This window comes from Corella eumyota, chromosome 7, assembly GCF_963082875.1.
Source record: "Corella eumyota chromosome 7, kaCorEumy4.1, whole genome shotgun sequence".
Taxonomy (NCBI): Eukaryota; Metazoa; Chordata; class Ascidiacea; order Phlebobranchia; family Corellidae; genus Corella; species Corella eumyota.
Window position 1 is genome coordinate 2,924,471 of NC_137496.1, and position 10,058 is coordinate 2,934,528.

The 10,058-nt window shown below is 30.9% G+C and overlaps 2 protein-coding genes across 2 annotated transcripts; one reads left to right on the top strand and one right to left on the bottom strand.

The window, feature by feature from the left end:
- Nucleotides 1–287: 287 nt before the first annotated feature.
- Nucleotides 288–2,857, top strand: LOC145760483 (pyrroline-5-carboxylate reductase 1, mitochondrial-like). Its single transcript, XM_082574385.1, has 8 exons — nt 288–530; nt 674–744; nt 829–1,008; nt 1,560–1,644; nt 1,724–1,851; nt 1,919–2,011; nt 2,099–2,262; nt 2,339–2,857. The coding sequence occupies exons 1-8, from the start codon at nt 419–421 to the stop codon at nt 2,469–2,471; spliced, it is 966 nt and encodes a 321-aa protein (XP_082430511.1). The 5' UTR covers nt 288–418; the 3' UTR covers nt 2,472–2,857.
- LOC145760485 (uncharacterized) lies at nt 2,774–3,906 on the bottom strand. The gene is made up of 3 exons (XM_082574386.1): nt 3,499–3,906; nt 3,140–3,306; nt 2,774–3,041 (listed from the first exon to the last, which is right to left on the bottom strand). Exons 1-3 carry the CDS (start codon nt 3,797–3,799, stop codon nt 2,874–2,876), a joined length of 636 nt encoding a protein of 211 aa, XP_082430512.1. The 5' UTR covers nt 3,800–3,906; the 3' UTR covers nt 2,774–2,873.
- Between the last annotated feature and the right edge of the window lie 6,152 nt (nt 3,907–10,058).

Below are 10,058 nucleotides of genomic sequence, written 5' to 3' on the forward strand. Positions count from 1 at the left end.
TTACGTTTCTTTAACGAAATTAGGGATTCTGTTAAAATGAGGATAACGACGGATAGCGGACCATTAAATATCCGACAAGACCTGTCAAGTACAAAATAAAATATTTATATAAAATTAAAGCTTTGTAATAAATAGTTTATAATTTAAAATGGGTAAAAGTTAAATAAATTATGTTTTATGGTTGAAAAAATATTGACAACACTAACATTGATAAAATATTGACAACACTAACAACATGGCACCGGTTTTTCGTGTCGTGTGCAAAGTTATTGTTTGTGAATGGCTTATGCAAGAATAGACGAGAAAAATTACGTGTTCTAAAAAACATGGTTTACATTTCGCTTACGGGGTTGTAGAGTGGCACTTACGTGTCAATTTAGCAAGTTTTTGTTCGTGAATCAGTTTTACTTTCACTCAAATGAATATAGGAAACGGAATATCAATATTACTCAAAGCGATCGACATGAATATTGGATTTATTGGTGCTGGAAATTTGGCCTTGCATATTGCTCAAGGATTCGTTAGATCAGGTACAAAATATGTTTTAACTTAAAGGTGATTTGTAGCTATAAAACCTGAGATATTTGTGTTTTTTTCTAATTTAAATAAGCTTAACTTAAACTTTAGTTGGTTTATTTAATTAAGGGTACTTGTATTTTATTTTTTGTTTAAGGTACTATACGAGCATCACAAATTTATGCCAGCTCACCTGAAATTAGAAAAAGTACTGTTAAGGAATTAAAGGTAACCTTAAAAAAACAAAAGTTTTTTTATTTAGGCAAAAACAAATCATTTTTTTTATTTTTTTGTTTTTTATTTTTTCTACAGTCTCTTGGAATTAAATTCACACCTGACAACAAAACAACAGTAAAGGAAAGCAAGTTGCTTGTTCTAGCAGTTAAACCAAAGATTATTCCTTTTGTATTGGATGAATTATCTTCAATCATTACTGATGATCATCTTATTCTATCATTTGCCGCTGGAGTTAATATAGCTTCGATTGAAAAGGTTATTTAATATATGTTTATAAAATTACTTTTTGTTTTTTTAGGATATAGATATAAAAAAAAATATTTTTGTCTTTTAGGTATAAAAATAAAATATTTAACTTTAAAGTAAATTTTCAATGAAAAAATTTTGGTCGCATTATTTTCGCATTTTCTTAAAGTTATGCTGCTAAAGTAAAAAGGTTTCTTTTTAAGTGAGGTCATTTTAAGAATTTACGCTCAATTTTAAATTATAGAATTCAAGTTATTTTCTATGGTTTAAAACTGACTAAATTATTGAAATTGTCTTACTAAATAATGTCATGTAGAGGTGGCTATAGCAATTTAAATATAACTTTGCAATCATTATATCAATTTACAAAATATATGTGTATATTGATACATTTTAGTTCTTTTTTAAAATTGTATTTGAATCATAGTAAGCTTTCAAATCTGCTTTTTTATACTGTGCATATTTTTATCCCGTCTTTGGTACATAAATTTTGTATGGACGTTTCACTAGTTTTTCATTGGTAGTGGGCTTTATGAAAAGAAACTAATTTATTTTACCAGAAACTTCCAGAAAATGCAAAGGTAATGCGGGGTATGACGAACACATGTTGTGCGGTTAAAGAAGGAGCGACTGTATTTGCAGCAGGTACGTTTGTAAAAGACTTTAAAAAATTTAATCTTTAACCTGACTATTATATAAAAGTTTTCTTTAAAATGATGCCTAGGCAAAAATGCAACTCCGACAGATGCAGAGATGTTGGAGCATCTTTTCAGGAGGGTAGGAACAATGGAGGAAGTAGAGGAAGCTCACATTGATGCGGTCACAGGATTAAGTGGATCTGGGCCTGCTTATGTAAGTCCTTAATCAACAAAGTTACTTAGTTAAATTTTGACCAAATTTTTTATTGGATTTATTTAAGGCATTTGAAGCTATAGAAGCTCTCTCAGATGGTGCTGTGAAGATGGGGTTACCTAGGGGCCTTGCTATGAGATTAGGAGCTCAATCCCTTATTGTATGTATACAACATTCTTTTTGTATATATAAATGTATAACGTAAAGTTTTTCACAAATATTTTATATTAAATTTGATCCTCCTAAGGGAGCTGGGAGAATGCTTCTAGAAACAGGCAAGCATCCGGGGGAGTTAAAGGATGCTATTTGCTCCCCTGAAGGAGCAACAATTTATGCTCTTCATCATCTTGAGAGAGGAGGATTTAGGAGTTTGTTAATTGATGCCGTTGAAGCTTCATGTAGAAGAACAAGGTAAAAATTTAAATTTAATTTTGAAAATTTATCAGCTACTTGGTTTTTTACTTAAACATTTTCTGTGCTCCTTTAGAGAGTTACAGGTCCAGGGATCGGAGGAAGAGACGGATGGGGAAGCAATTAAAAAGAGCATCCGAGAGGGACTTCATTTAAGAGACCTTTTGGAAACCAACGGATTATTGAAAAAAGCAAAAGTTGAAAATTAGCCAAATTTTGTGACTTTTTAAATCTATTTTCTACAACAACTTTTTCCATGTTTTTGCCCCGTTTTAAGGTGAATAATTTAGGTGCAATCTCTTTATAGTTGGTTACTTTGGCTGCTGTATTTTTTAAATATTTTTGAAGCAAAGCTTTTTGTAGGGTGTTGGTACTGGTAATTTAATTTGTTACAGACTTGGTTCAATGTTTTTTTGAACTACCACTGTATTTACCTAAGCTTAACACAAAAGCACAAACACCAAACATTTAAAATGTTGGGTCTTAATATTTTTGTAAATGTGTTGTTTGTAGCAGATTGTACTTGCTATAATTTTATTCATGGTTATCTATTGCTTGGTGCAACAGTGCAACAGTCAATAATACAACAAAAAGAATAAAAAAAATGTGTTTTATCTCTGAACTTGAAATTTATCAAAAATTTCATCCAATTCCTTCTTCTTCTCATGAAATTGTTTATCCTTGAGCTTCACTTGATGAAGTACTCGTTCAATATGTCGAAGTTCTTTTTGGGCCTTCTTTTCGTCTTCATCAGCTGGTGGTTCCTCATACACTTGTACCTTAAGTTTTATTTAAAAAAGGATTTTTAAGTTTCATTTAAAGTGCAATAAGTTCAATCTTAAAACTATATTGTTAAAAATTAAAAAGAAGCACATACCCAAATTGAATCCTTGAAATTATCTATCAGTAGAAATATAAGGAAACCAACCGTCAGAAGAATTAGTTTTCTAAAATTTGGGTGATCATAAATAGTAGGTATTGGATGAGTTTCTACTCCAAGGTGTTGTAAAGTAAATGAATACCCAAGATCTTCTTGTTGTGTTTCTGATCATATAAAATTGCTCAGTTTATTTTAATAATAAATAAATTTTAAATAGAGATTAGTGTGGCTTGATTTTAAACATAACTTTTTTGTATTTCATTATCATTGGACTATGTAAATTAAACACAGATCTTAGACCTTGTAAAATCTTGTTCAACTTTTTAAGGTTTAAATAAATTAACGATTTTTCTTACTTAATGTAGATTCCGTCGATCTACTAGACGTTGAGTAATTTTCCATTATTTTTCTATACGCGTTCGTTATGTTTATAAACTTATCCTTTGCCTTGGCGTCGTGTTGGTTAGTATCTGGATGATACTTTTTGGAAAGTCTAATATAAGCTGCTTTAACCATTTCAACGTTAGCTCCATCTTTTAATTCCAATTCCTCGTAAGGGTCTTTAAAGTTTTGGCTCGAAAATAAACAAGATGGAATTCTTTTTAAATTTGAAATTAAAATTAGTGATTTTGATGCGTGTTTAAATAACGAATTCATTGTTCAGAAAATTAATAACTTCTCCTTAAAATAAAGTGATTTTTCACTGTATTCAGGTTAGTTTTAATGGGGCTTAATTGGATTATTTTTTTGCATTTAGACCCATCTTAAAAAAACTCCCCTTAAAAAATTCCCCTGCAGTGTTGCCACGTGAATTGGTAACATTGGAAACGCCGATATTTTTTATTTTTATGTTGCTTAAAATATTTTCTAAGAAAATTTTTTACTGTAGTTTATATTTTTAATTTGCTGCATTGTTTAAATATATTTTAAATTCTGTTTTTTGTTGTACTAAAAAAAATATTTTTCTCCCAAAGCATTTTTTTTATTAAATAGAAAAGTGCATAGATTTTAATCACCAAAAGCAATTAAGTATTAATTTTGGTTTTAAATTACATTACCAGAAAAATAAAAGAACTACTTAACGAATAACGAATGTATACTATTTAACGGTCTTGGGAGCTGCATACTTTGCCATAAAGCATTACTGTCTTTTGGAATTTGATGGTAATTTTCAATTGGAATGCCATCGTTAGAGATACCTATAATATCTGCTTGTCTTAGCATATTGTTATTAACTAAACCAGGGTAATAGTCTGCTATATTCGCATTAGTCGCACTGTTTGCAATTAAACTTGAAACGGGGGGCAAAGATGCAGAATAAAGTTCACTGTCTATGTCGTTTTGATTTGGTACGATAATTCGCATAGCTTCTGTAAGGGGAGAAACAACGTCTCGATTCCTAGCATAGTCTACATAGCTTTTATCTTCATAATCAACCTGGTTTGGAAGTGGATATAATTGTTCATAAGAATGATAGTTAGCAGGAGACTTGTACGGCATTTGTTGATCATTTTCTCCTAATGTTGCTCTTTCCTGTACTGGGGTGATGTTATGCTCAGCATTGCTACCAGGAAATAAAGGATGCCAAACCGGTGCCCGAATCAGTTTTCTTTCATGGGATCGGTTTGTGTAAAGATTTCCAGAATATAGGGGAAGATTTATTTTGTCTTCATTTTGTTCATCTTTGTCAGCGATTGTTTTGTCCCACGACCAAGACAGCGAATGGCCGATAACTTCGGTTGATTGAAAATGGTTATTTTGATAGTTTTCTGTAAAACAAATGCAAGTATTTAAATTTATTAAACACACATGGTTTAATCTTGACCGACCAAAGCATTCTTTTGTTATCTTGAACTATAAATTAAATCGTATAAACACTCTTACCTTCTTTTTTGCATAAAACCAGAATTTTTTTTCTTGGTTTCTGTAAATCAGATGTATTTCCATTTGTGTTAATGAGTTTCGTCATAAATCTAATATAGTCAATAGCCGATTTCAGAGTATCAACCTATAAAAGAAAAATTCAAGTTTTAGCTGCCATTTTAAACTTAATTTAATTTAAAACTACAAATCAAACGTTGCCTACGAATTGGGTAATCTACCTTGCTACCTATTTTTAAAATGAACATAATTAGTTTAATTTACCTTGGATAGTTTCTTTTCATATGGGACACAAGGCACATGTTTTCTCAATTTCTCAAATGCATCATTTATGATCTGCATTCTCTTTCTTTCCCGCTTGTTTGCCGCACCTCTATGCTTGTGTCGTCCGATTGGATTGTTTCTGTAAGGTCCCAACCAGTTGGAGTCGTTTTTTCTGACTTGATTCGGCGAATCAAATGTGAGATTTGAACCTTATAAAAGTAAACAAAAACTAATAAGGCTAGAAACTTATAAAAAGTGTCGCGTGAGGAATTTTATAACAAAATGGCGGAAATTTTTAAAATATTAAAGTCAAAAAGTGTATGCGAACTTACGATCAATAACATCATCAAATACATCAGGGTACTCGAACATGGAAAAGTCGTCACTAGAACCAAACAAGTCTTTTGCGTCGAAGTTAAACTCGTTCTGGTCATCGGAACTAAAAGATATTTCTGTTCCAGTGCTCGTACAGTTTGAATACGATCTTATCGACTTTGAACTAACATCGTGCGCAAACTCTGAGTATTCTTTTTGGATGTGTTCATTTGACTGACAAGTATATGCTGGATAACGATCAAGAGTGCTATAGTTTATCGTTGAAAAGTCATCTAGATTCGCATACAAGTTGCTGTATTGGGACTCTTCGTTTGCTGAAAACTTGTTAATTTCGTTGTGATATGCAAAGTCCTTCTCGCAATGCACAATTGGGGGGATCGGAAGCGTGGTGTTACAAGAAAAATCAATGTTGTCATGTTGCTGGAGGTCGGACAAAGTAGACATTATGAAATTATTTCTAGAACATAAAAATATTAATAATTAGTTTAAAACTTAATTTAAAAAACATTTATATCGTTATTTATGTTACAATAACTTTGTTTTTTTCTTTTTAAACTGCTTGGAAGTGTCTACTCCTAAACTAAACACTTGCGACTGATACTTCACTTCACTAAGCATAGGTGTCTATAGTTGCGTACTTAAGATAGATAGATAAGCTAATTACTGTAAAACTCATGTTAGCAATATTTAAACAACCCTTTCACCACCACAAATTGGTTGTGAATATAAACTGAAGGGACCATAGCTAATAACTGAGCCTCATACGTTTAAAGAGTTATAACGTGTGAAAGTTGCAATGTGTGAATTGCTCCTAAGAATCGTGTGTCCACCACGCGCGAGTCTTCTACGTCACGGATGACGTCATAATAGGAGCCGATTGTCTAAGACTTGTTGTCATTCCGAAAGTTTTTGTTTGCTTACAAGAGAATTAGCGAAATAATATTTAAAGATGAATATAGATGAGCGACAATTTAAAATTGTTGTTTATTGACTAAGAAATATAAATAACTCTTTTTTTTATTTTTCGTAAATATTATTAGAAAAAAAATTATCTAACTCTTTTTATTGGGACCTAAAGTATATTAGTTATTAAATTAATATATTTTGCAGACTTTTTAAACAAAAATTTAAACTTTTTTTATTGTTATAACATTCTTTGTTTTGCTTCTGATTTTGATTTTTTTTTGTGAAATCTCAATTTTTAACTTACGCTCTGACATCATATCAACCTACTAATTTTTTAATATTTTTTTTAAGAGTTCTTCTAAAACTTAAATTTGATTTGTCACACTTTGCCAGAATTTACCGAACTTTTATACGAGTTTTGGGTATTGGTGATGACGTCATCGATTATTTGCCAATCAACTTTTTTCGCGGATGACATACGGCTGTAAGAAAATGCGGTCAGCGACGGTGGTGCTTCGTTATCTTTAAGAAAAAAACTTCGGCCACGCGTTCTCCACACTTAAGAAATGTAGTTGAGGGTTTTATTGTTTGCATAAAGTATATGCATTGATAGGACAAGTAGTTTTAACAGCGCATCAAGGAACAATATGTGAGAGAGTCACGTAATATGGATTAGGTATCTTAATTACACCCTAAGTAATGGGGGCCTGCTAGATTATAAATAAACTATAAGTGCTTTTAATAAAACACGTTTAAACATCATTAATCGAATATTGTAAAATCAAAAATAAAGTAATTTTGAAGTGCTAGTTAATAAATTAAAAAAAATATGTAAAAACTTAAAAATTTATCATTGCATTTATATAATATAGCTGTGGTGTTAAATACAGGTGGCAAAGTTGGGACAATGCCTTCGTTGTTTTAAATCAGCACCAAATGCCTAATATTGATAAGTAGGCGCCCCAAAACCTAAAGTTTTTACCCCAACTGGTGTTTTAATATAGCCTAAAAAATTGTGGATACCCATAGACCAGATGCTTACGTTAGGCATGGCAAAAGTTAAAAGCCTAATAATAGACAAGCGAGTACTCAATTGTATCGGTTGAATCAGCAAAGGCAAACATATTGCTATCTCTACAACTTAAATTATGGCGCCTGGACCCGCGTGCTCCTGTTTGATTGTATGTCTGTGAAGAGACAATGTCTTATCACATGTAGTGTTGGAAGTTACTTATCACAGTCTATAAAAACCAGCCACGTGTAAAAAAAAATCTACCTGCGCATAAAAATTTACCTTCTTACGCATTCCAGCAACATATAAATTTAAAAAACTTAATTGGTATAGGTATCTCTTATGTTTATTTATGGTTTACTTGTAGCCTTTACGATAAAGTTTTATTTAAAAGTGGCGTACGTCAGTTTTTCTTTGTATTTTGTTCTATTTCAAGAAGATTTTTGTTTGTTTTGTGTAAATTAACGAATATTTATAGAGTGCATACAAATTGAACAAACAGAAAACTTGATAAGGTAGTTTAATTAATATATCGAAATCCTTCTTAAAAACAATTTTCTGACTACGTCACAATATTAAAAAATGTTGCTTTGTGATGTGTCATCACTTTTTGACCAATTAGATTTATGTTTTCTTGCCACAAACAGGAAGCTGAAAGGAATGTGTTGTTTGCATTGGAATGCGTTGTAGTGTTGACTTACTATCGTGATTTCTAGTATACAAACAAAAAAGTTACTTGAGAGGTTTTATCAACGAACTCTGATCTTATAACCATATACATCTTGTTGCATCTTTATTTAATGTACGTTGGATAAAAGTCTTTTTGCCGCCTTTTTTAACAAAATTATAGCATGTTGGATTTACAAATATTATCTATTTGCCTGTCACAACACTATGTTACACAGAATAATATATTAGAAAGTGAAATAATATTTACCATTTTCAACATTTTTAAGTATAAATTTATTCACTTCATTCAAATATAAGTCTACGTCTTTGCAATTCAGCATAAACCTGAAGCAATGTGAGCATAAACAAATGTTTTGAAAGGTCAACGATGAATTTATGTATCTCATAAACTTTTTAGACAAGATGTCGTATAGTAATAAATCAAATTCATTACTTGGTCGCCAAATCGTTTTTAATGTCCACTAAGTGTTTGCATAGTTTGGCATTTGCAAACCGTATATAAAACCCACTGGCTATTATAATTATAAACTTCTATATTTCAAAGTAAGTAAGAAACGTTCAATTTTCAAGATGAGATTTCTAATTGCAATGATTTTTGTCACGATTTTGTATTGCAAAGCAGCTTCTATTGAAGATCAAGCACCTACTCAAGAAAAAGTATGTACAATATTTAAAACAAGATTCGTAAAGTAAACATAAATATATTTAAATCTTTAGGAGAAAGCTGAGTTTTCTGCTGAAGCAAAGTTTCGTTTAAAGGAGGTCAGTATCCGCGCACTTTCTGAACTGTGCTTTGCTGATGATGTTTTGCCAGAAATTTACAACTCAATTTGCACAAAGGCAATTGCAAATGAATTTGGGACAAAAACTACTTCAAATGATGGTAGTTTGCATAAACATTATTGAATAGAACAGGTTATATTAAATAAAGAATAAAATAAACTTCATTTATTTTTTTTGTAGAAAGTCATTCTGGAGTAATTGCTTGTCTGGATTGCGACATTGCTGATCCGATTTGCTGGGACGCATGTCCCCAGTAGAGTTATTTCATGTACAAAATCATACAGTTACACATTGTTTTATTATTAATTACTTGTACAGTTTTATTAGTTCCAATGTAATCCGTAATTTTGTATATATTAAGATGAATAAAAGGGCTTAACGTAAACGTAACCTGAACTATCCAATCACTCTTAATAGTTGCTGTTATACATAAGCTGGTATACATCTCTGCTTTTTTATTTTTTTTAAATTAAAGTTTTTATAGTTGTGTTTAGTTATTAAGAAAGTCATTTTATTATGGTCTTTTGAATATATATTGGTCTTGAGTTGCCACGGCAGTTTTTCAGTGACATTTATCAGTTACCATTCGGTTCCAACATGGCAGCTACGTTTACAACAGAGGTTATGATAAATGGTTTTACATATTTTAAAAAGCCTTTTTTACATAAGAATACAACAAGACGAATTACCAATGGTAATATTAATTACTTATAAGCTAAATAACTTTAAGGTATGCTTGACGTTTGTGTTATTTCAATATTAAAATTTAAAACGTCTTTAGTTTTTATAGGTTTTTAGACGTAACCTGATCCCGTAAAGCAAGTTTGTATTTTAGTTCATTATTATTCTTGCAATCTGTTATAAGGTTTTCGTATATTTCGTAGCTAAAAATGTGTTATTTAGGAAAAAAATGTCAAGCATATATACATACTGTACGTAACGAACGTACGTTGTACAGGACGTAATATTGACAGTCTTGTAATTAAAATTAGCAAACCACTTAACTGACTTTACATTTAAAAATATATTTTTTAAACTAGAAAT